Source organism: Pogona vitticeps, chromosome 10 (assembly GCF_051106095.1).
Source record: "Pogona vitticeps strain Pit_001003342236 chromosome 10, PviZW2.1, whole genome shotgun sequence".
NCBI lineage: Eukaryota > Metazoa > Chordata > Lepidosauria > Squamata > Agamidae > Pogona > Pogona vitticeps.
In genome coordinates this window covers 21,428,885-21,455,954 of record NC_135792.1, presented here as the reverse complement: position 1 = coordinate 21,455,954, position 27,070 = coordinate 21,428,885, and the positions used below count along the sequence as shown (strand labels likewise).

The window sequence follows — 27,070 nt, the reverse complement described above, 5'->3', positions numbered from 1 at the left end:
TTGCCCACAACTTCCATGTAGACCCCAATCAGCGCAGTCAATGGTAAGAGTTTGTGGAACGCCAAACTCTTCTGGACAGTCAAAGGTTTCCCATACTTGCTATGAAGCAAGGCAGCCTTGGTTATACATCAGTGGTTCCCAACTTGGGGTCCCCAGATGTTCTTGGACTTCAATTCCCAGAAGCCTTCACCACGAGCTGTGCTGGCCAGGATTTCAGGTAGCTGCAGTCCAAAAATATCTGGTGACCCAAGGTTAGGTACCTCTGGTCTAAAATAAGGCCTGTTGATGTGATTTTTAAAAAATCATGTAGTTGTTTCAAAGCACAATCATTTTGGGTTTCTTAATATCTAACCGGATAATAATATCAACTGTGGGTCCTGATGCAATTTTTAGTGTACAGTGCTGCCTCACATAACGAGCGCGCTGTTTAATGACGAATCCGCATAGTGATCTATTTTATGCAAAAATGGCAGCGCTATGGAGGATCTTCGCTGAACGAAGTTTAATGCGTTCCTATGGGGTTTAGCGACGATTCCGGATAGCGACGATTAATCCGGAACGGATTAACGTCGCTATGCGGGGCACCACTGTATATATTTTAATTGTTTTATCTTTTTTTACTGTATTTTAATTGTTGTAAGCCGCCCAGAGACCTTTGGGTAGTGTGGGTGGTATATAAGTTTAAATAAATAAATAAATAAATAAATAAATAAATAAATAAATAAATAAATAAATAAATAAATAAATAAATAAATAAATAAATAATCTGCATATTTCAGCATTTCAATCATTAACCACATGTGCAGACATAGATTCTATGCAGCGATTATGAAGATTACCATTCATTCATCAAAAATGGTTAATCTTTAATGTTTTTTTTACTATTGTTTTTACTGTAAGAGTCTAACAGGGCTGACTGGAATTTGTCCACTTTTCCTAGTGTGCATTGCTCAATATAACAATTTCCTTACTTAAAAAAAAAAAGATTACTGTATGTATCAACCAGAACACTCTGAATGCTTTTTGTTTTCTACTGTAGGAGGCTTGCTTTATTCCCCTCCATGCATGAGGCAAGTATGCCTAGAATAAAACTAACTTGTTCATTCATCATTTAGCATGTAAAGTTTTATACATAAAGCTTGTCATAGAAATTATGAACAACATTCTAAATGTCTAATATAGTGCATCAAATTATTTTGCATTACACTTCAGTTTATCCACCGCAGTAAATGTGAATTATAAAGGGACACCTGGTGTTCTAAGCTCTTTTATTAAGAGAGCTATTTCAGTAGTACTAGGAATTTGATTTCTTAAGTATCCTTCGTAAATAATCCAGGTCAAAACTTAGAAATGTCTCTCAAGTCATTCCTCATTTCAAAATCAAAACATCCATTTTTTCCATGCTATTATAAAAAGAGATGATTCAATTCTCTGACTGTCTAGATTTATTAGGAACTGTTAATGATGTGCAGACAAGCTATAAATTGAGCAATTTTTTTCCTGGTAAGTTGATTTAATTAATTTTACAGCTTAAAAATACCCGAAAAGACAGTTTTTAGAAGGAAGAAGAAATGCATTAACCAAAGAACATGCAGAGAGAGAAAACAGTGTATAAACAAGGCACAAATAGCATGGCCTGCTAAAAAGCAGATCCATATTTACATTTTAAACACTTTTTAATGGGAAATTAGCCGCCTAGCTGCCTAGAGTGGTCGTATTGACGAGATAGGCGGGGTACCAATGGAAAAAATAAATTAATAAATAATAAATAAATGTTACTTTTTTAATACTTTCAATAGCATATTGTGATTTTTGCTAAACTAAAAGTGATTATGCCTTGCAAAAAAAAAAGGAAATTATACTGAATTATCAATCAAATAACATTCCAAACTGTAAGACACTAGAAAAAAATTACACAGTTGTGCATAATCACCACCAAGAAATAAGAACCTCAAGGTGTCTACCTTTCTCGGCATAAATCATAGAATCAGAGAATAATGAATTTGGAAGGGGCCTATAACACCTGCTCAGTGCGAGTACAGATCAAAGGATATCTGCCAGGTAGTTGTCTGAATTTCTCTTGAATGCCTCCAGTTTTGGAGCACTCAACATCTCTCGAGGTCATTGGTTCCATTGTTGTACCGCTCTAACAGTTAAGACGTTTTTCCTGATATTCACGCCTAAATCTGGCTTCCTGTAAATCAAAGTTCCTACATAGGTTAAGGTCTTGATCCTTTGAACTACAAAGTGAAGGTACTTGCAAGATCACCCTCACATCCTCTCCATACTCCACAAGATGACTGGGTAGGTCCTATGGGTCATGTGTGTTCCATGACTCAGATTGTACTACCATCAAGCCTCACTACAGGCTGGGGGATTTGACCAGTTTAATGAAGCTGTGGCCCTTTTCACCCCTGAGTCCTGCCTCCTTATTTCCTGGTTGTGGGGGCAATGGGGAGTGGACAAACATGCATCTCAAATAAACAGGGAATATACATTTTACAATGGTTCCTCTTCAAAAGAATGAACTACGGAGAATGGCTACTAAGGAAGTTCAAGCTATAATGTGCACTTAAGAGACAATACTGGTTATCTACAACAGTGGTCCCCAACCTTGGGCCTCCAGATGTTCTTGGATTACAACTCCCAGAAGCCTTCACCATCACCTCTGCTGGCCAGGATTTCTGGGAGTTGAAGTCCAAGAACATCTGGAGGCCCAAGGTTGGAAACCAGTTGGAAACCACTGATCTACAACAGTTCTGGTAGTCAAACCCTCCGTCTTTGAAAGGAGACAGTTCATGCATCATAGGTGCACATACCAGGTTGAACTGTATAAAAATCACATAGGCCCGCTTAAGACACCATGGAGGAAAGTGTTGGTTTACGTCACATACAGTGTATGATTTACATCTGTAAAGTAGTCTTTAGATGTAAACTAATGCTTCTCAGGATCACTTCACACATCACATTGTACCTGCATGGTATGATGCTATGTAGGTATCCATGCAAGACAAATCAAGTTCTACCTTCTTATACGGGACAGCACCATATCTCTTCCACTCCATGACATAGTTGTGTTGTGCATCTTCCAAAGCTATACGCTCATGCTATTGTTGTATATAGCAGTTGACTTGTTTTCTGTGATACTATAAATAAATAAATTACTGAGTATAGCTTCTATGAAAGAAAGAAAAAAACACAGAAAGTTTCTTAAATCTAGGAAATGAGGAAGGTGAGGCCATTTATTCGTGGAACCTAGTATCTCAGTAGCCCAATACTGTCAATCCTGGATGCAGAAATTCTCCAAGCCGACAGCATGAAGATTTTTCCAAGTGTGTTCGACCTCATCCTCTTAACTGGAAATACCAACGAAAGGCCTTATGGCAAATCGTTTGAAATTGGGGAGCAGTTACTGTATGTAGAGAATAATCTCTAACATCCTCTGAGACTTGCTTTTAGCAACCACAAGGTGTCACTGGAATTCCACATCACTGGTCAGAAATACATCCAGTTGAGGATGATCTCCTCTTGTTAGATAACGTGCTCCTCTATAGAGTCTCTTGTGTAGGAAGTCATGGTTGGGAACAATGGGCAATAAGGTATGCAGAACACCTAGAATGACACTTTTCTAAGATGGACAATGAAGCGCATCTATATATATATATATAAATTTCAACAGCACTAGTTTTGGACAGTGTCATCGAAGCGACCAACATGAATTTGACCCCACTCCAGGAGGCAGTGGAAGACAGTAGGGCCTGGCGTGCTCTAGTCCATGGGGTCAGGAAGAGTCGGACACGACTAAATGACTAAACAACAACAACAAATTTTGGTTCATTTGGTAGAGAGCTATCTGGTATGATCCATTTATGGACTACTTCTGTTTCTATTCTGCTGTCGCCCAGTCCAAAGGGTTCAAAAGTTCATAATGAATCTTGCTTTCTGAACTCTATCCTCACCACCCTTGCAAGGTAAGCCAGTTGGACGTGACCAGCTCAAGGCTACTCAGTGAGTTAACAAATCAGTGGTGACTTCTGGATCTTTCAAGTGTCATCAAAACACTAACCACCACAGCATTCTAGCTTTCTTAACAGTAATATCGGAAATGACATTAATCAATTAATTAGCATGTCTACAAGGGCACATCTGTGATGCCTATTCAACTTGCCCATGTGCTACTATCAGGGAGAAACTACAAGTTTATCCTTATAATCTACTGCAAGCAAAGATAAGTAGCTTGACAACGTTTCATTTCCTTTATACCACTCTCCAACCACACTTCCAAGGCAATTTCCTCTAGGAGCAAAACAATCAAAATATAAACAAAAAGAGGAAAAGGTTTTTAAAAAGTGTAAAAGCTGCACATGATAGTAAATGGACTCCAAACAACATAAAAAAGCTTGTTCAAAATGTGCCAATATTGTTCTGTTTCCAGAAACATAGTAATGTGGGTACCAGATATACTTTTGTGAAGGAGGATGTCCTATCTATGTACAACATAACACTAGGACTTGAGAGACCAAGGTTCAAATCCCTTCTCATCCGTGGGAACTAATGGCAGAGCAGCAATGTCTTGAAAATCTTCTTGAACATCTCACATATCTTAAAAAATCCTATTAGCATTGCCCTATACCCAATGTGGTATAAGGGACAAACTGACAGACTAGGACTCAGGAGGTCTGCGTTTGAATCCCATTCAGCCACTCGGGGTGTGGAACTGGTAAAGCCACTCCTTAAATATCTCACTTAACGTATATTTCCATGTATAAGTCTTTTGTCTAAAATCTTTAGGCTAAAAATTGAGGGTTGTCTTGAACACGGAAGTAAAGCTGAGGAGAGAACAAAAACAAGTGGAGGGGAATGCAGGGATCAAAGCGATCCTGCAGCGCTTTGATCCCTTTCCCCCTACACTTACTAAGCCCTTTATTTTTCTTAATTTTGGATTAGAAAAGTGGGGGCGTCTTATACATGGGGGTGTCTTATACACAGAAAAATACGGTACCTTGAAAGGCCTACAAGGGTTGGTGTACGTCACTTTCTACTTGGCCGCACGTAACAACAAGAAGTCATAAATGACTTGATAAGGCATAAGAACAATTTTATAATTGAGGTGCCACCATTAAGAAGGCCATCCCTCTGGGGAGACACCACCCCTATCTCAAACAGCAGAAGCATCTATAGGAAGCCCTTCTCTGAAGATTTTAATGAGAGGATAGATTGATATCAAAACAAGTAGGCTTTTCCAGAAATCAGGAGGAACAAGGCTATGGTTTGATTCAGAGTAGTCACATTTAGTGCGGAAAGATGTTAACTATTTTTTCACATTGACTTCAACAAGACCTGAACGTGACTCATTTGGAAACATTAGGGCACATCTTTTGTATAATGCTTTATTAAAAAAAATCATGCATGTATTTTCTTGTACAAGGGATACAGAAAAGGAAAGGGGGTTCAAAGAGGAGCAAACCAGTTTTATAATTTCTTCACACTACTGACGTTTTGGAAGTTCCCACCGTTTGTTATTCAATCTAACAATTACTCCATCACTTGTTTATAGTAAATACTTCAAAGTTGGTATCTCCTGCATGAAAATTAGTCAACACTCATGCCTCTAGAATTCAAAACCATATACCATCGCCTTTTGTATAATTCTTATACACACATGAAAATACTTTAATTGGAGTTGGCAAAGGAAGGTCAATAGTGCCAAAGAGGTTTTCAACAAAAAATGATGTCCTTATTTGGGTACTCTGAAAAACATAGGGCTGGAAATAAGTTACAATGATCAAGTAAATAGCACATTACAACAGAAACAAGCATATTTTCCCTATTTGATATTACTTTAGATCTGATGCTTTATTATATTCTGAATTTGACATCCGATACATTTTAAATTTGGTACATTTGTGCTTTTTAGTCATACTATTCTATAAAACTTGTCTAACTTAAAGTGTGCTGTTCTGTTGCTGTCTAATGATTTAAATGATGATACTGCAAGATTACGGTCAATGCTCTTGTCCATATCTTATCTATATTAAATCTCTACTAAGTTGACAGACCACATCCCCGTGATGATGACGTAGATGGGTAATGATGCTCACTGGCAACATTTTTTAAAATAACATCTCACCTGGAATGGGCACTGCAAATGCCTTGGTAGCTTCATATCCATTCTGTTTTTTAAGATTCAGGGTCTACAAAAATGTGTCACTTTCTAAACCTGTGTGACAAAACAGGGCCATCTTGTGGCAAAATGACAAAAAAATAATTAAATTGTAGTTTTGCACAAATAATGTTGATTGGGATGGCTATCTTGAGAGGAACACGCTTTCAATTTCATCAGCATAACACTCTCTCCTCCCCTCCTTTTTTTTATGAAGAGAAAATTAGCGAGTTCCAAAATGAGTGTAGTCATTATTCTGATATGACATACCTTTACTAATTTAATCAACTACTATATCATTTGATGGCTGCTTATTTAACTCACTGGTTCTTAACCTTGGGTTACTCAGGAGTTTTGGACTGCAACTCCCAGAACCCTTCACCACCAACTGTGCTGGCTGGGGTTTCTGGGAGTTGCAGTTCAAAAACATCCGAGTAACAAAGGTTAAGAACCACTGATTTAACTCATATATAGGTTAACGGGCACTGGTGCAACAGAATTGCTTCAAAAATAAGCTGTGACACTTTTTATAATAGTAAATAGTATCAAGGACAGGAATCAAAAGAGAAGTTACACACACATGAAAACAAGAAACAGCTCCTCAGCATCACTTCTGAAAATGAGCTAAATAACCAGGAAGTATAAATGGAAAAGGGGACATGGTGGCGCCCCGGGTTAAACTGCAGAATCCTCTGTGCTGCAAGGTCAGAAGACCAGCCGTCGTCAGATCAAATCCACACGACGGAGTGAGCTCCCGTTGCTTGTCCCACCTCCTGCCAACCTAGCAGTTTGAAAGCATATAAATGTGAGCAGATAAATAAGTACCACCTCGGTGGGAAAGTAATGGTGTTCCATGTCTAGTCGTGCTGGCCACGTGACCACGGAAACTGTCTACGGACAAACGCTGGCTCTATGGCTTGGAAACGGGGTTGAGCACCGTGCCCTAGAGTCGAACACGACTGGACAAAAATTGTCAAGGGGAACCTTTACCTTTACCTTATAAACGGAAAAACAGTTATCACCTTCCACATGCATTTCACCACCTTGTGCATTTTGATTTCATTGTTCATTAAGAGGAAAAAGTCAATTACAAATATTCATCATGAAAAAGAGGGTGGGGAAAACCAGTAGAGATGCATTTATTTGTACATTATGAAATGTACAGGAAAATGCAATTATATAGTGGTTACTCTCCGTGGGTAGCACTGTTTGTCTCATTTATTAGAGAAATAACAACACTCACTTTTAAGTCAAGAATATGACAATTTAAGTATCATCTCTATAGCATTAAAGCAAGAGAACAATAGTTATATCTGACTATTCTGCAAAGGTACGCTTTGAAGCAGCATTAAATGGATGATGCCATGTATTTTCTTTCAAGGCATATAAAACCTTGCTCAGTGTTGTTATCAGCAGAAAATGCAAGTGGGTCTCACGCCTTGCTCTCTCCTTATAAAATGCAGAGTAATAATAATGAAGAGCCAGGTGCGTACATGTGTTACTTGTTTTATACAAGACCAGCAAAACTGTCACTGTGGTCAGCAACCTGAGAAAAATGTAAACTAGAAAAAATTACAACCCCACACAGGAAAATCCCCTGAAGGGATTCTTGAAGTTTATTTAGCAGCCTATGCAGATTCTCTGCTCTTAAGATATTAGGGCTATAATTTGCACTGTGTGACTCCATAGGCTAGAACGTTTTAAATAATCTACATTTTATATTATCGGACACAGAAGCTGTCAAATTAGTTTTCCATTTATTAAACCCATCAGATGCCTATGAGAAGCAAAATATCCAACAGTGGAGTCAGGAGGAACTTATAAGGCAAAGAGCTTTATTGCTTTTCGTTTGGGTGACCTATGAAGACATCATCAAGATCTCAACTTCACTTTCTACACACAACCCAGTGGAGGGAAATGGCCGAAAGAGAAGAGTGTGTTGAGAGGGGATTGCTACCGACATTGTTTTTCTCTTAAGATACACACCTAGTTTGTACTGAAAAGCCTAGTATGTTTGGAAATGCACATGGCATCAACTTCAACTCTTTTACAGAGGAACGGAGAGATTTCAAACATAGTCTCCCTGACCCACTATGCCACACTTGATTGCTGGACTGGACTAAGTAAAAACCTTTCAAAATCTTAACTAATACTGTAATGCCTGCTGCTTATTTCTTCGTTTATTTAATAATTGTTCCATTTTGCAAAACAAAAAGTCGAGGTGGCTCACAAGATTAACAAATAAAACAAAAAAGTTATAATACAGTGGACCCTTGACTTACAGACGGCTTGACTTCCAGACTTTTTGAGTTACAGACTTCTCTGGCCGCAAAATTTAGGTTTGACTTGCAGACTGAGATTTGACTTACAGACCAGAAAAAAACCAAAATGGAACAAAAACGGCCTGTTACGGGATTAATCGGTTTTCAATGCACTGTAGGTCAATGGAGACTTGACTTACAGACTTTTTGACTTGAGAACCGCCTTCCAATACGGATTAAGTTCTCAAGTCAAGACCCCACTGTACTAAGATACAGATTAATAAAACAGAAATTAACTGAAAGTGATTTTTCACTCGAATCTGTCTCCTTGGTATAAAAATAGCTTGTTTGACCCATAGCGGTCATTCTGCTTTCAACCTCCTCTGTGCCATTCTCTCTTAGTTTATGGTGGTTTCTTGGCAATGTATTTTTGGCTACATGTTTTTTTCTTTCTGTCATGGTTTTTAAGCATGGGGACAGAGAGGGAAGAATCTGGCAGGTGCTTAACTTCCTGATGGCTCCTTTTAAGAGGGTGGTGCAGACAGCCTGGCTATGGGGTTGCTGTACCATCTTTACTTCCTGGTGGCAGGTAGGACCACACAGTGTCAAACAACTACAAGTAGAAATGAGCATGAACCAAAAAAAAAACCAGGAAGGTCATAAAAATCACCGGTTTCGTTGGTACAGGTCGGTACAGGTTTGTCAAAAGAATGAACCGAACCAACAAACTTTTTTTTAGCAATATTTGGTTTGTTTGGCTCATTTGTCCATTTTCCCCTCCCTTGCCCCTGACAGGCTGCTCTTGTCAATGAGAAGCGCTAGTCAACCCTGGAACGGATCTAGAGACTAGTGGATTGGCAGGTCAGGCAGCCAAACATTGTGCTCAAAGGCTTCTGGGGGAGTTGCTTCTTCTTATTTATAAGATTGATTCGCAAAAGCCATTTTCACCTCAGAGCCACTTCAGTAAGTCAGAGGAACCCATCTACCTCAAAAGCAGGTTAGCTCAGATCTCCAATGGCACACTACTTCCCTTATTAGGCAGCCTGTCTCTCCCCACACCCCACTGACCACACAACAACCCCTGTACCTCAGAGGTAGAGCTCCAGCTTCGCATTGTCCATGGAGTTTGGAGAAAAAGGTATTGCCCTTCGCCAGTCCACTTCCTAATGAGCAATATCCTGTGTCAGGTTCCATGGCATGAACCACTGCTGGAATTTTGCCCAAACTAGTTGCTAAAGGGCACTTTTTTTGGGGGGGGGCTGCTTTGAGGGTATATAACTTAAATGTCTGAAATCCAAACTTCATCAAACTTATACAAGGTGTATATTTATTTATTTATTTTATTTATTTATTGGACTTATATACCGCCCCATAGCGCTACAAGCACTCTCCGGGCGGTTTACAATTTTTTTAATTATACAGGCTACACATTGCCCCCCCCCAGCAAGCTGGGTACTCATTTTACCGACCTCGGAAGGATGGAAGGCTGAGTCAACCTTGAGCCGGCTACCTGGGATTTGAACCCCAGGTCGTGAGCACAGTTTTAGCTGCAGTACAGCGTTTTAACCACTGCGCCACGAGGCTCATGAGTGCCAGGGGAAGACTCTACATGAGTTTGGTGTCTCTAGCTGGTGGTGGTGGGCATTCCAGGACTACCAAAACATCTGGACCAAAACAAACTGATTTGTGGGTCATTTTTTCAAAAGTTTGGGAAGTTCGTGGACTTCAATGAACCACAAACCACTGTTTTGATGGTTCATGCCCCTCTCTATCCATGAGGTTAACCCTGGTTCTGGTCACCTTGGTTAATCATCAGCTGACAGCCAGTTTGGTTGATGCAGATCCATCCTCTATCCCAGTGCCAAGTTGTAAAGTAAAGTAAAGTAAGTTGTAAAGAATAATGTTGTGACTTATTTGTTATGAGTGCTTATTTCTAGGCCAAGTCCTATCATTTAGCTCAGACAACAATGCCCGGCTTGTTGAAGACTTGTATGGAGGCAACAGCTGTCCTCTGTGTGAGAGATTTCAGTGGTCTAATAAAGGTATCACAACTAATTCTGATCTATAGTTCTTCTTAACAAGGAACACATCAATGATGGACTCATCCCTTTTCCCTGAGCACATATTGTAAGGCACAATGTGTCCAACAACAACAACAACAACAACAGACACATGGGATCACTAACACTCCATCCTGTCCCTCTTCCTTTTGAAGCATCAAGACCAGTCAATATGCTGTGCAAAAGCTTATTAGTCAAAGAGTCTGTAATGGTATTCTGGAGAATATCTAAATAATATTAAACAAAGGTCTGTCACTATATGACTTAACAGAATAATTTCTCATTGCACGTTTGAGAAACATGAACACTCTTGAGCATCACACTATTTGTCATGTACAATATCTTTCTCTGGAACAGTGTGGTTGTTGCATGACACCAGAATACAGTAGGTATGACCTAGGGATACTCTATTTTATTTTTACTAATCAAAATGTCCACTTATGTTAAGATGGGAATCTACAACTAACTGTTAAAAATTCACCCAAAGAGAACCACCTGCCCTGAAAAGAGTAAGGTTTTCGATCTGGCATGCTGTGGCAAAGGCCATCCCAAGCTATTTCATAAGAACAGCTCATTCAAACCGGATCGCCCCTCAATGAACCATGCCAACTCTTAAGAACAAATAGGACATGTCAGGAATTTAAATGAGTCATTTTTTAAATTAAATGCTTAAAATGTGCGATTTACCCGTTGGATCTGCAATTTCCATACAGAGACGACAACCCAGAAAAGAGAAAAGTGTGCATGCTGCCAACTTCAAGTCACTACAACACGATGCAGAACCTATGGCATTGATGAGGCCTCTGCCCGTCTCTAACAAATAAATAAATAAACAGCTCATTCGCAAAGTCAAGATTCACTGAGTTAAAAAATTAAGTTGTACAGATCAGAAATGTAATCATGGGAGACAAGCTCAGGGAGTTTTTCAATCACGGTGGGGCAGCATCAATTTGAAGTCATGTTGCATTAAAGAGAAAAACGTCTGGGAAAGTCTCCTACTTGTCACTTTGGATTAGATTTGTTGTCGTTATCAGACTATGCACTTTTGCTGGCTTCTTTTATGTTTTAAAGATATTGCCTAATGCAACTGCATGATGCATTAAAAAAAACAAACGGGTAATGTATGACTTTCTATCAGATTGCCCAGAGATTAGGCCCCTGTGCAAATTAACCAAATCTCGGAGAGACAAAATATAACGTTCATCTCTTCTGGAAACCTATTAACATATTAAGATGAACTAACTACCTTTTGGTAATGTCATATGCATGGATGTAACTTTAGGCTGTTTTCTCCTCCCAAAGAACACTGCATTTAAGGGTTTATAAAAATCAATTTGTGGTTTCGCTTGCTTCACCTCTTCTAGTGCAAAGGAGGAAAATGGTAGCTTCCATTTAGAACATCTCAGATCTAACTCAGGCACTGCATCTTCTTCAACACCAACCTCTGACTATGGGTGTGTCTACACTAGAGAACTGAATCGGAACCATTACTCTTTGCTGCAATTTGATTTGCAGCCTATATTACACCTATGATCACAAACAGTGCTCTCACACAGGGGCTGTGGATTGATTTGGGAGTTCACTGTTCATGCCGATTGTAACGTGAGCCACATTCCAGCCCACAGCCTCCCTCCCTGCCTTCTTGGTCCCACCTCTGTCGAACATACAACAACTCTACCCCATCGCCCAGATTCGTACATGTACGTCCAGGAAAGAACCACAGGAGAGGTTGTTAAATATGTTGGCTGGATGCTGGTGGGTGAGAGAAAAGTTGCAGGTGGTTCAGGAGAATCAAGATATGGTCCAGGAGAACCAAGACAGGGAGTATGTGCCAGCACAAATGTGTAAGGCATGGTTTGCGAACAAGCAAGGTAGAATTTCCCTGGCTGTCAGCCAAGCATCCTCTCTGGAGAGCCTTAGCTTCAGACTAGTACATTTCTGAAAAAATGTTCCTACAGAAATAGAAAAAGAATGCGGAAAAGATGCTTTATAGTCTCACAATACAGAACATCAAAGGCTTGAACAGTAATTTAGCAAAATACAACATGATTCACAATCCACGATTCACTGGCTTTGCTCCAGTTGAGACTACCAGTTGCATTCAGCCAAAGACCTGCTCACTGCAGGTTATTTCGCGGAAGTAAATACAAAGGATGTAAGAAACATGAATCACAATAAACAGACCAATATCTTTACAAGACAAAACTCTGAACTGCATCACAAAAAGCCTTAGTCCTTGCATGCGACTTCACACTATAGTTTGCAACAAGCAATTATTTACCTGCTGACACAAGCGATAAACAGTGGCTTTCCTCAAACCAGGATTTCCAAGTCTGGTCACTGCATGACAAAGAATGCAGCAAACAAGACTTAAGAGTCCACAAGTCTTTGCCACCAATTCCAAGCCACATCTTGCTGCCCTGTCAACAAAAAACCTAAGTCATTGAGACCCCAATGTTGTCAAATTGCATTCCAGTTACTCACCACGAATTATAAATGGCAGTCAACAAATAACATCCTTCCTTAAAACATTGTCCTCTGAAGTTATTCTAAGAATGCCACCGGTAGATTCAGATGTCACTCTGTGTGAAGTAGTATTAGAACCTTACCTAAGAACTTTGATGCTAGCTAGTCTTAGGGTCGAAGCATATGATACTGAGTCTCCAGAAATCATGGTTCTTTACTGACATGCAAATCTGACTTGATTCTGAATTTGTCAACCAATGACATCAATAACAGGATGTTAAATACTGCTAGCAGCCCAAACTGCCTTTTGTCTGACGTTACCAATGTTCTTTGTGCCTGCTCACCCAGCTTATAGAGTCTGCACGAGAGAGTCTGTGCTCACAGACAAGGTCAAAACTGAAAGGCTATCAAGAAAGCATGAAGCAGAGCTGTTATCTGCTGCTTCGGAGCGCAGGGTCAGACCCAGTGAGTGGAAATACATGGACACAAATTAGAGGAAACGTCTCCTAGCCACTAAGAAATATGGCAATACTGTAGTGTGAGCCATTCTGCAGTGGAATGGCATGAGGAGGCGGTGGACAATTCTCCTTTAGAGGCGTGAAAGCAGATGTCAGAAATAATCTGTCCGTTGTTACATCATGCACTCTACATCCTGTACTGGACTAGGAGGTCTCAAAAATCCCTTCCAAGTCAATGATTCCACTAAGTAAGTTCAGTAAACTCAACAAATCGTCCAGTTAATACTGATAGCCTTGGTCCTTAAGAATATTTCAACATAAACAAAAGAGAATTGTAAAGCCCATTTCAGATAGAATCTGGTTCACTATTGTTGTTCTTGTTGTTTAGTTGTTTAGTCGTGTCCGACTCTTTGTGACCCCATGGACCAGAGCACACCAGGCCCTCCTGTCTTCCACTGCCTCCCAGAGTTGGGTCAAATTCATGTTGGTGGCTTTGATGACACCGTCCAACCATCACATCCTCTGTATTTCACTATTGTGCCAGCTATTTCAAATCTCTCAAGTACGAGCTTGTACAAATTATTTTAAGCAATATATTAACTTATGCAATACCATAAATAAGGAACCAGTACTATAAACAAGCATGCCCTCTCCCAAAATGGAGCCATTACAACTAGTGTAAGCACAGTTCTTTTAATACAACTGCTGCCCCACGTCTGGTTGGGTTCTAGAAAAGTCTCTACTTTCCTTTAATTTTACCACAAGCAAGAAAAGTAGACCACTAAGCAGACCACTTTTTTGTTCCAGAAGCCGTGCTTAAATAGTTTAGCTGTTCAAAGAAATCTTTAACTATAAATGTACTAACATTTTATGAGTACAATAGATTAACTACAAAAGGAAATTAATGCTGCCTTAGGAAAAAAGAGATAACATTTTTTTCTAAAGCTTTTTGATATGCTGGTTTTAGAGTTATATCAGAGTCTGCTAATATTATAAAATAAGACTGTCAAAGTCGGTGGCAAAATTCACAATCTGGTATTTTTCAGACTGCCTACACATAAAATTGTCATTTCCAAACTTCGAAGTGAAAAGGGTGTGCCGTTGAGAAGATTTTAACGTCAGAAAATAAGTTTTTAAGACACCTCTTCAGACAAGTCAACTTTCTAAGGAATTTTGTGAGAATGCAACCCCTAGAAAAAAAAAAGAGACCAAATTCGTCCCTAACAATTCAAGAACTTTCTTGGGCTTTATCATCGCTACATGTGAGACGGCTGTTTGCATTTGCCAATACAAACTGACAACCTAGTGATGCAGTGCGTTAAAAATTCTCTGTAGTATTGACTGCCTGGAGCGGAGGCTCCCTTGGCTAAATACAGTACAGTTCAATTAACGGCTCTTCAATATACAATTTAATTTTTCTTTCATCTTGATCCACAGCCCAGCTTGAAATGAGGAATGTTGAAATAGTTGGCTTGCTTCAATATTCAAAGCACTTTTATAAATAAACCCATCAAGCTGGTAATGATTTCTGTTGTAACATAGATGAATGAAGGATGTGACACGCCATGTGTTTCAGGAAGGCCACCAGCACCGTAACATGTGACTTCCTCAAAATGATCTGCTTCTTATGATGATGTGCCCATTGCCTTTCCATGTTTTTCAAAAGAAAAGAAAAGAAACGAAACAAGAAAGCAGCTACTCTACTACTCGCATGTGTGTTATTAGTACGTATTTTGCTGAGATTTTTTTCAGCATCAATATCAACGAAAATACATAATTCCTATTTGGACCTGAGGCCAATTCGGCTTTACTCTGAACTGATTGGCTGTTGGCTGACCACTCGCTAAACCACAGAATCATACACTAATGGAGCTGGAAGGCCATTGAGTCCATCCCCTGTATTGTTCTTAGAGTGCGGTGTCCAGAAATGGACACGGTACTCAAGATGAGGTCTAACCAGTGTGGAATAGAGAGGGACTAATACTTCATGGCTGGGCAGTGGTGGTGCTGAGGGTAAAACCGCAGAAGCCTCTGTGCTGCAAGGTCAGAAGACCAGCAGCCATAGGATCGAATCCACGCAATGGAGTGAGCTCCCATCGCTTGTTCCAGCTCCTGCCAATCTAGCAGTTTGAAAGCATGTAAATGCAAGTAGATAAATAGGTACCACCTCGGTGGTAAGGTCATGACGTTCCATGTTTAGTCATGCAGGCCACGTGACAACGGAAATTGTCTTTGGACAAACGCTGGCTCTACGGCTTGGAAACGGGGATGAGCACCGCCCCTTAGAGTCAGACATGACTGGACTAAATGTCAAGGGGAACCCTTACCTTTATCTAATACTTCATGGGCTTTGGAGACTATACCTCTGTTAAGCCCGCCTAAAACAGCATAGGCCTCTCATGTATGTCTACTTCATTAATCCTTTCCCAGAAATGTCCCTCCCACATATTCAAATTTCCAATTATATTGCCTCTTATGCAGTTTCCTTTTCAGATGGACAAATTCCCAGCAAGCTTCAAAGGTTTGTGTACATAAGAGATACAGTATATTGTTTTCAGAGCTATAACTGTTTTAATGTTGATGGCAGTGCATGTGGCACATGGGGATGCCAGGTTGTTCCTTGCCCCTCTCTTCATTCACAAACATATGTATTTTGCTACAAGCCATTCAATACAGAGCAAAATATATCTAACATTTATAAGTTGTTCTAAGTGATGTAACTCTGAAAAGGCATTAGAAAGCAGCCCAGCCCTTGCAGATATTCTCAAAATGAGAAGATTTACTATTTCTCAGTGGAGAGGAAAGCATCTCACTCTGAACCAAATATATTTTTTTCACTCCCGAAATACGTTTTTAAGAACTTCATAATATATATATTTTTTGGCCTCTGGTGCAAGAAGAAAAGATAATGACAAAGCTGTTGAATAATTCTTCCGAATAATTTTACCGAGTGATATAACAACACCTGTTACAAAGTGGATTAGTGCTTGAATGGAGAGCACCTTGGAATGAATGTAGAGAAACAGGAAGCAGACACTGGCACTTTGTATCTCTGGAGATATGAATACAAACCGTGGCGCTATAGGTGCCATGGAGGTCCATTCCATCCCTCAACTCCCTTGTCGCCAAGCAGCGTGCACGTCTGTCGTTGTCGACATTGTGCCCATCGTAGAAGTAACCCGGCCGTTGCTTCCCCGCCTCCCCGTGCAGCCGACCACTCCAGTGAGGAGGCGGAATGAGGAGTCTCCCCGCTCAGCTGTTGAGTGGTTGGTTGCGTGGGGAGGCAGCAACTGGGCTACTTCTGCAATTGGCGTGATGTCAATGGCAACGGATGTGTGCAGGGTGTCCACTGAGGCGACCGGCTGGTTCTGGGGGGGAGAGAACGGACCTCTGTGGCACCTGTTGTGCCATGCCTTGTATCTCCAGGGATACAAGTACCAAGTGCCCATGTCTAAAAGGAAGTGTATGTCAGGTACTGTGACGGATGCCCAAGTCGCTCCTGTCAATCACAGCGGAACCTCATGTGCACAAGCCAATGAGAGGACAGGAGAGGCAGAGGGAGAGTTAGTCAGTTGGAGAGTTAGAGAGAAGGAGTGAGGTTTGCGGAGAGAGAGAGAGAGAGAGATAGACAGAGAGAGAATTGTTACTAATAAATATAAACTGGTTAAATTGAAAATGAGTAAACAAGAAGGGATCTAGTATGGAATATTAAATATAATATTTCAATGATTGTGATCTAATGAAAATGAATAAAGACCATCTGTGATTCTGAGTTACCCTTTTACACCCTTTAATAAAACAAGTTCTGTTGTTGGCAGAAAGTCTCTGAGTAAAGTTCTTTACAGTACGGATAAAAGAAATCCACTGGTGGCAGGGAGAGAAAGAAGGAACGTCGCCAGTGTGGACCCTTGGGTTGAGAGAAACAAACAGGGACACGGGGGTGTACGTCACAGGTACATTTCCTGTTACACGAACGTAAGTTATATCTCATGAGCTGAAGTCTGAGAGTTCCTTGTCCAGGAGAATCTCTCTTCATAATCTGAGATGGGATTTAAAGCAAAGGTCATCATCATCCAAACCCCTAAACCGTAAACCACTGCCCTGTATTGGTTGTTGCCAGGAATCTAGGCAACCTGGCCAAGCCGAACCATCTATTGAAAAGGCATCTTACATTGCAATCAAGGCATATTATTCGGTTGTTGAGAAATTGGTATTATGATACACTTCCTACTGCACTCATTTTGGAACACCAAATAGGACGCCTCAAAGGTTTCTGAGTCAGAACTGATGCAACCACTTCAACCAAGGTGGATCTCACATTAAAGTATGCTTGCTTCAAGCTGCCAACGTCAAAACGTTTTGCTCTTGAGGCAGAAGTGAAAGCTGGGCTCGGAGGAAGACTCTCCCAGTGACACCAATTCCCAGTGTTTGGAGAGCACTGGACCAAAATGTGTAATTCCATAAACTCTGAGCTAATTTCGCATCTCATAATCACCACATCCATTTGGTAAATCTTAAAATATTACTGCAGCTTACACTCATAACAAAATGTTTCATTCATGTCATGACAGATTTCTGAACAAGTCGGCACCACTTCAATATTCAGAATTAGTGGGTTGCCTACAATGTCTGATTTGTGGCGCATTTATATGCTGCCTGACCTAAATGGGGCTTCTGCAGAATAAGTTTGAGGTCAGCTCTATTCTTATCACCTAGTTTCATCTGTGCTTTTATTTCTGGCTCGGCTCTTTTTTTTAATCTTTAACTCAGCACTGTGATTTTAACTGTCAAAGAAAGAGCATTTAACATTTACAGTAATTAATTCAAGATTATTTAGAATAACTACACTAATTGGTATGTTCTGCAAATCTGCAGCACTGCAGAATTAAAAATAAACATCACAAAGATATAATTTACAACTAATCTATACCTACAATTAAAGTTAGTTTCAAGATTTATTTCAATCTATATTTTTATTAGCTGCAACACAGTAATAGGGTGTACTGAGTCCTGGCTTTTCAAGCACCTAGATTATAAAACATAATTACACAAATTAATTAGAAATGAGTGCATATATTTACGCCTTTGTTTGTAACCACAGAATATTAAACATGACAAAGTTAATGAGCAGATTCGGCAATCATAAATATTGTCATTAGTTTCAGAAAATGATTTCTAGAGGGACTGGACCAGCGTTCAGTACAGTGACAAGGAGCGTAAGTCTTCTGAGCCCCCTTCTCTATCATTTTGAAATGTACACATATACACGAAGCAACCACATGAACATGAAAAGGAGCAACAGCAAGAAATATTTCGCCAACCTTTCTGAACATGAAATCTGTTCTGTTCCGAAATCAGTTGCAACCAGGCTGACCACATAAAAGTCTAATGTTGTGTCCCTATCAATAATGAACTACCTGAACGAGCTTTCTTGCAGTGTTGGTTGTGATACCTAGAATGCCCCCTGGAATATTTATTGCCCCACCCTCCATACTTTGTCCTCCAGTATTATGCTGCCAGCAACATTTTATACATGGAATATCTCACCCAAATACCAACGAGTGACGTATTCCCTGCCCCTTAAAGCCCCTCTTCAAATGCTACTTATTCAGAGCTTCTTCTTGCAAATTACTGCATGAGTAGTGGTACAGTCTTCACAATTCATTGGCTGCCAGTTGCAAACCCAATTGGTCACACACCCCACTGTACAACTAGAGGACTATGGGGCATGCAACGGACACAGATTCCTCTCGCTTGTACAGTGGTGTCACACAGCTGGCTTATGCAACTGGATACTGGCCAGTGAGACTGAATCTGCTCTAACTCATCTGCAAACAAAAGAAGACCTCTATATTACACATCTCTCTCTTATTTTATTTATTTTTTTATTATTTGATATAATACCTTGTTTCCCCAAAAATAAGATAGGGTCTTATATTAATGTTTGCTCCAAAAAACACATTAGGGCTTATTTTCAGGGGATGCTTTATTTTTTATTTTTTTTCATGTACAACAATCTACATTTATTCAAATACAGTCATTTCATCTTCTGATTGCTGCACAATGGTGGAAGGCAGTGTTTCACTTAACTAGGGCTTGTTTTTTGGGTAGGGCTTATATGACGAGCATCCTGAAAAATCATACTAAAGCTTATTTTCAGGTTAGGTCTGATTTTCAAGGAAACAGGGTAAATAATATTATCAGGCTCCTTGCTTTTTTACTTACAGTGCTCTATGAAGCAACAGAATCACACTGAAAAAAATTCTATAAATGAGACTGCCACTCTTGTAGACAGACAAAACTCAGTCTCGGTCCATACGTTTTGAACATTTCCGGGTTGGATTACCATAGTGTTCTCTAGATTACAAAACAGGGACAAGGAAAAAAAGTACAGTGGTGCCCCGCATAGCAAGGTTAATCCGTTCCGGATTAACCCTTGCTATGGGAAACATCGCACAACGAAACGAAAAAAACCCATTGAAACACATTAAACTTGGTTTAATGCATTCCAATGGGCCCCGAAACTCACCGTTGAGCGATGCTTCCCTATGGCCGGCAGCCATTTTTGCACCCTCCCCTCGCTTAGCAAGGGCGCAAAAACACTGCACGCGGCCATTTCGGGGCTTCCGGCGGCCATTTTGGAGCCGCCGAACAGCTGATCCATGGGTCGCAAAGCGAAGGTCGGTAAGCGAACCGCTTACTGACCTTCGCTATGCAATTTTCGGCCATAGAGGCCATCGCTTTGCGATTGCATTAGCGACTGCAAAAACGTCCTCGCTAAGCGAGGCACCACTGTATCTTTTCCAGTTTATCTGAAATAATTTCAATGGTTCCTGGCCCATTTCTAGGCTCAGTGTTGTGGGCCAGTGCTTACTTTCAAGAATACCATATGTTTCTGTTTCAGTATACACCTGCTAAAAATTGAAAAGGAAAAGCAGGCCCAACAATTCAATGGAAGGAAATTACTGGCAGTGATGGCATGATAGCCCTTTTTGATATTAGTAGGTAGAGGAATATGGGGTTATAAATCCTGCTATGCTTCTTCCAGTCATCTTAAAAGTGTAAACGGTATAGCAAGGAATATCTGCAGGTTGGCTTCATGTGTACAGGTCTTGAAGACAAGCAACTACCACAATATATGCTGAGTTATGAGATACTATCCAACGAGGCGATGAAACCATCAGAATTGTGAAGCCACCTCAATACTAAACATAAAGAACATGCCACAAAGAGCACTGGTTTTTTTTTCAAAAGGAAGGAGCATGAGCTTCAGCAAAGTAAGAAAAATGTAAAGAAGACTACAATTGATTGTAACAATGAAAATGCAGCAAGGGCCTCATTTGAAGTTTCTCAGATCATAGAAAATCCAGAAAACTGCATACATTAGCTTAAGAAGTTATATTACCTGTTGCAAAAGCCATTTACCAATGAGAAGGCTGCCAAGGATCTTTCTTTAATACCTTTGTCAAACCACACAGTTAAGAAGCTAATCGACGATTTGTTAGCCAATATCAAAGAACGGTTATTCGAAAGAATTTGCATGTCCCTCTACTTTACACTGCAATTGGACGAAGGCACAAACATAACAAACAAAGCGACCTTATTGTGCTACGTTAGACATGAGCATGAGAAATGTTTTCTAAGACATACTGTTCATCCCCTCGTTGGTATGCAGTACAGCTGAAGAAGTATTTAACAATATAAATGAGTTTATAAACATCTCATTGGCATGGATTGATTGAAATGCATTGAAGACGCTTCATGAGAAAATGTTAAAGAAATATTTGATGCACTTTAGGGTTTTAAATTCTGAGTTAAGTCTTGGTGGTCCATGGCAACAAAAGATATTTAAAGGGGGTCCGTGGTAAAGAAAGGTTAAGAACCTGCAGCCGATAGCAACACAGCAAAAGATGTATGGCTATTTTGTTCTATATATGCTTTACAAAACAGATACTTTTAGATAAGCCTACAGGAAATGAATACTGTATGCTTGTCGAAAACACAAGGTCCCGTCACATCTTAGTGGCTTTGCATATCCTGGGAATCAAGAAAAAGAAGATGGGTGAGAAACTCACAGTTTAGAGATGAATTAGCTTCCCATTTGCAGAAAAGAAAAGAAAAAAGCCAATGGACAAGACAATAGCCTGGGTCAGATATAACAATAAGCCATGCTTTGCAAAATGTAATAGTGGTTTGACATTCCAGTCAAATGAAGAACTTGATTTGTGACCAGCCAGCAAGCCAGGGACTGAAAATGTGGTTTACAAATTCATACCTGAATTGTGTTATTTATTGTGGCATGCAAACGAATTATTACACTCTACCTTTGAGATTTAACAATCAGCACTAAGGTATGAATAACAAAGTAAGCTTAATAGTCAAAGTGTACTTTTCCAGTGCTACCTCTGTCTTACCTTGCTTGTGGAGTTATACAAACATCTCAAAAAACCATTACTTTTACATGTCTATATTCTCTGTAGAATTTCCAGAGCAACACAAATCGAACCTCCTGTGACTCTCACACAGGCCCCTCAGCTACATGATTGTGGAAACTTAATATTTTTATTAAACAATCAAATTTAACGGCAAGGCTTATCTCAGCTATCTCGAGTGAAATAAGGACAGGAAAAAACAACCCCGAACAAGCTCAGCATACTATAACTTATTTTTACCACCTCCTTATAAAGTTATATGCCAAGAAATAAAACCGTTCCCACCAAAACGATGCACGGAGCATCTTTAAGAGGACTAAATTAGAGGTTCTGCACAGAAATGAGAACAATTTAAGCGGCATTTCCAATCTAATTTCTCCATATAAATATGTCTTGAGAATAAAGGATTGTGGGAGCAGGAAGCACCTCTGTTCACTTCTGCTTTCTTCAAATCTCCCATCGTCCACTGCAAGGGGCCCATCACAAGTTGGGGTCCTTCCCTACCCGAAACCCACATGTGGTAAGTCGCAGCTGAAGCCCGAATAAAATCTTAATAACATGGGTCAGCTTTCGAAAGCAATACACGTTTTTCCCTCTAGCACAATCAAGAATGCACATATGTGAAATGCTTCCTTTCAGCACATAAAACAGAGCGCGAGAGAGAGAGAAAAGGCCATGTAAAGATTTTTACATTACCTCATTTCATAATGAATGGACAGTTATATCTCAGGCGTAATCCCACCACACAAATAACATCAATCCAAGCCCTGCTTAATACTGTGCCAGATCTTACGAAACAAACCCAACCGCCGCGTCCCCTGACTTCCACTTGCACCATCTTGCCAGTCGTCAAGATGTTATTTTTAATTTAGATTTATAACCCGAGCTATCCCTGAAGCCTCGGAAAAGCCGCATTTCCTCATCTCATTTATTCTCACAACAACCCCGTGGAATAGGATGCTATGACTCCCAGTTTACAAACGGGAAGCTGATGCTGACGCAGAACTCGGAGCGGCCCATGGCCGAATTGGAATTTCATATTTGAGGTCCAAGTTTATTGAATCGCTGAACCACAATGCGGAGAGGAAAGACCAGTTTTAAAATTCATACCTATTTCTTTTCATAGGACTGGCTTGATTTCCATCTCGATTTTTAAAAAAATATCAAAATCCAGCTGTTCCACCCTTGTCCGAAACTTGATGCTGGGGAGTCGGGAAGGGATCCCTGTATTGTTTGTTAAACTATGTCCTGTCTTTCTCCTGAGGCCCAGGATCAAGGCAATTTACAACAAACTTAAAACTATGTACAGTGGTGCCTCACTAGACGATTGCCTCGCAGGACGAAAAACCCGCAAGACTATTGGTTTTTGCAATCACTACGGTGCCTCGCAAGACTTTTTTTCCATGACTGTGCTTCACAAGACTTTTTTTTAGACCGATGCTTCGCAAGACTTTTTTTTTTTTTTGAGACCGATGCATAGGGAACCTTGCAATATGATTTTTTCACAAGATGACGATTTTCGCAGAACGAATTAAAATCGTCTTGCGAGGCACCACTGTACAGGTTATTAAAACAAAAAGAAAGGAAATCAGAAACCAAAAGAGAGAAAAAAAGACGGTGCTATAATGCTTCAACTCAAACAATTATATTATTAAAAATGGGAGGGGGCGCGAATCAGCCATCAAAAGCCTCTTTCTCAATGACCGGTCGCACCGCTGAAGGCCAGCCTCCAATCTTTGCCATTGAAAATGCCGAAATGACCCTCAATTTCATAACTAGACACAAACATTTTAAAAAGATTGTACGTGGATGGAGCACTGGTCCTATCAGCTAACCTGTACAGGTATTTGGAAATTATGAGGATGCACTTTGGCATAAGGATATATGCAATGCCTCGGGGGGCACCGAGGCTTTTCCCCCTGCAAGACTGAAGTCAATTCATCCCATTGTCAGGGACCTACTTTATGCTCCTCCTCTACAGGTATGGAAGAGCTTTCATAGCTTCAGATAGCTTTGTCCAACCCTCTTGGCAATACTGTGCAGGCGGCAAGGTAAGCCACACGTGTTTCAGCTCACGCACCTAAGAAACATTTGCTTTCTGCAAGTAGTTTGTTTCCACTTCGTAAAAAATCATCCTCTGCAAGTTCCATTCACATAACTACAACCATCTCTCATGTGTCTAATAAGCAGTATTTGATGCCTTCAAATTTATTTTTTAGAAAGAAAAATCATCAGATGCCTAATATTTTAAAGATTCAGTTAAAGAGAGAAAGAGAGAGAGAGAAGTATGTCAAAATCGGACGCAAGATGTGCTCTCCACCCCCAGCCAGGCCTTTTCACAGTAAATAATCAGGGTAGTGTATTATTAAGTCACTCCCCAGAAATTCCACTCTGCAGGACGGTTTTAAAATGCAGACAATGAAAACCACTGTAGAAGCAAAATAGGGCCAATAATATAATTACGGTGCTCTGCTTGCATAGTCTGAGTTAATGTTATTATTTGACATTGCAAGGCTACGCTGTCTCCCATGAGTCACAACGGAGAGAAGGTTCCCCCTAATTGGTTCCAAAGCACAGCCCTAACCCTCTACAATCTTTCCTCAGGACCAGTAATGTTAATTTCTACATGACTGTAAATAGTGTTTGCCAACAATACAAACATGGTAATAAGAGGCTAGGTGGGTAAATAATGTGGTTACAAAATAGCTCATTTGCATTTTTATTTAAAACTGCCTTCGTTAAAAAGCAGCTCAGATTTCTCTTTGCAGAAGGAGCCTTGGTTATGAAGTAGAGCAGTAATTACTCTCTTTAGGGGTTCTTTTATATGTCCTTTAGGGAATTAGAATGAAAAGATAAGCAGAATTAGAAAGGGAATCATGTAAAGTATGAAATGTACTATAAACACTTAGTAGTGTATTTACCATAAGCTAAGCTGGCCTTCTTCCTTAATGGAATATATAACATGCTAATGTTACCAGTTCTGTACCAGAGAGGCTTAAGAAATTCATAACCAGCCAGCAGAACTTCTTCGAAGTTTAATTTATAAACAGAACACGGTGCATTTAGGATTGCCTACAGAATGTGCATATACTGTACGTACACACACATATATACACATAATTCTGAATTGGCAAGGTCAAACACTCTTTGCTTTTATTTACACTGGAAGTGATGGAAATCACATGGTTAAAAAAAAAACTCAAAATACTCATGTTGTGATCCACCTATGTGCATGATGGGTCTGCACACCATGACTTTCTGTTCTTCGTCATGAATGGAAGATACCACTGCCCCCATGAGGACCTGCACACAGAAGACAATGCTGGGATTGCAATTCGATCTCCACCTGCCTTAACATGCCGTAAATCGCCCAAAAAATAATTGGAAGAAATTCCAGGAGCCACCGCACAAACACATCCATAAGAAACTCCCTCAAAATGCCTAACAAATCTTCGAAAGCATCTTCAGGTAACCTACACGAACCAAAGGTGTTGCTTTTGTATTTCAAAAAATCTAATTACCCTTAAGAAAATTGCCGCATTTATTTGGGTCATAAAAATCACATCTTCGCTGCGGCCACGGGGCAAAGGGAGCGATGCACACCAACAGACAAAAGGTCTGAAACAATTCAGCCGTACTCAGAACATTGATTTGAGATAAATGATATCCACAATTCACCGGTGGGCCAGTCCTGCAGAGTGCAAGAGGCTCAACACATCTGCTATATAATTCAGACCTTATTTTACAGTGGTTTCATTACCAACCATAAAAACTGTAACAGTGGAACTGTATAAACAAACCGAACAGTGTTTTTACTGTAAAACATGAACGTACTATAAATATTTGTCTTTCCCTTCTCTCAGCATCTATAATGAGAGCGGCAAATTCATGCCATATGTTTATAGTACAAGGGGAAAATGTATCTCAACAGTTCACCCATGCAGTTGTTTGTGAAGCTGTTAAATCGTTTTAATTCACTCATTTGCTTTTTAACACACAGATTTCCTTGCAAATCATTTTCTAAAAACACTGCTGCACTAAATGTTTCTAAGGTTCAGTTATTGATGGGAATGCTGCTTTTGAAGCAGAAGAGAAAATGGTCCACAGAAAACTCTGCCTGGAACTATTTTTGGCCTTGCATAACTGTTTCCTGCCACTGATTTTAGGCTTTTTTTTTTCAGCCAGTCAGGAATCACAGAGTCAATGTGATGGCAACATATGGCCAAGGATTTGTGTGATTGTGTGATTACACTTCTGAAGGCAAACTGGGGCCTCCTGCTCCCCTTTCCATTTTGGTCAAATTGGATGTAAAGAAAAGAAGCATGTCCTCTTAATGTATCCTTCCTTCCTTCTCACGATGAGATTTTGACAGTGATAAAGGGAGCAGAGTATCAGATTTCCACATCGCATATTAATACGTACAGATAACTTTCACTATTTGAGGAAACACTTGTTCTTAGAGGTGGTAAATATATTGCCTGATTCGACCTTGACTGGATGCACAACAATAAATGACAGGGCTTCTTCATTTACCTCATCTGATGTTCTCACCATACACATGTACTATGTCGCAAATTTTAATTTTATTTTAGCTCCGGTCATATCCAGATAATTGAGACACAGTGTGATGGGGACACTTCCCGCAGCCATGAACGTCTCTGGAAAATTACAAGATCCAACGGCATGCATGATAAATGGCCTAACTGAACCTAAGCTGTCCAGTTGCCCCACACTATTACTAAATACATTTCAGTTCTTTTCCTTAGACATTCAGTTGGCAGTCATCAAATTCAATGGATGCATATGCAGATATGAATCAAGACAGAAGTCTCCACTGAAGAGCCCAACACTCACAAATGTGGTTACCCCACTCTGCTACTGCTGTCATGGTGAATAAGCACAGCTTCTTTTTTTGTGGGGGACTGCTTGTTAAAGTCAACTCAACTATGGCAATGACGCATAACACTGTTCATACATTTGCACATACTGTATGTGAATAGGAACAAGCAGAATAGGTTTACAACAGTCACATGAGAGAGACTGCTGAAACTTTTGTGTAAGACAAAGACGTATTATGAATGCTGGCATCTAATTTGGACATTGTACAGAGTATGCCAACAGCTGCCTGACAGAGATGTATAAACTGTCTGTCATTGCTATTTGAATATAGCTAATCAAAATATATTACAAAAACACGTGACATCTCTAGCATTTGCACTTCAAAATAGAG

At 40.0% G+C, this 27,070-nt stretch overlaps 1 protein-coding gene across 5 annotated transcripts in view; it reads right to left on the bottom strand.

Annotated features, from left to right (window-relative positions):
* WWOX (WW domain containing oxidoreductase) overlaps positions 1 to 27,070 on the bottom strand; it is a 605,441-nt gene that overhangs the window by 541,309 nt on the left and 37,062 nt on the right. The window contains exon 6 of one of the 5 annotated variants that reach the window (XM_072980598.2): positions 21,038 to 21,445. The exons of the other annotated variants lie outside the window; for them this stretch is intronic. Coding sequence (XP_072836699.2) covers positions 21,428 to 21,445 — 18 coding nt within the window. The 3' untranslated portion in view covers positions 21,038 to 21,427. Of the gene's footprint in view, positions 1 to 21,037; positions 21,446 to 27,070 lie in introns of those variants that run through there. 5 annotated transcript variants of the gene reach the window in all.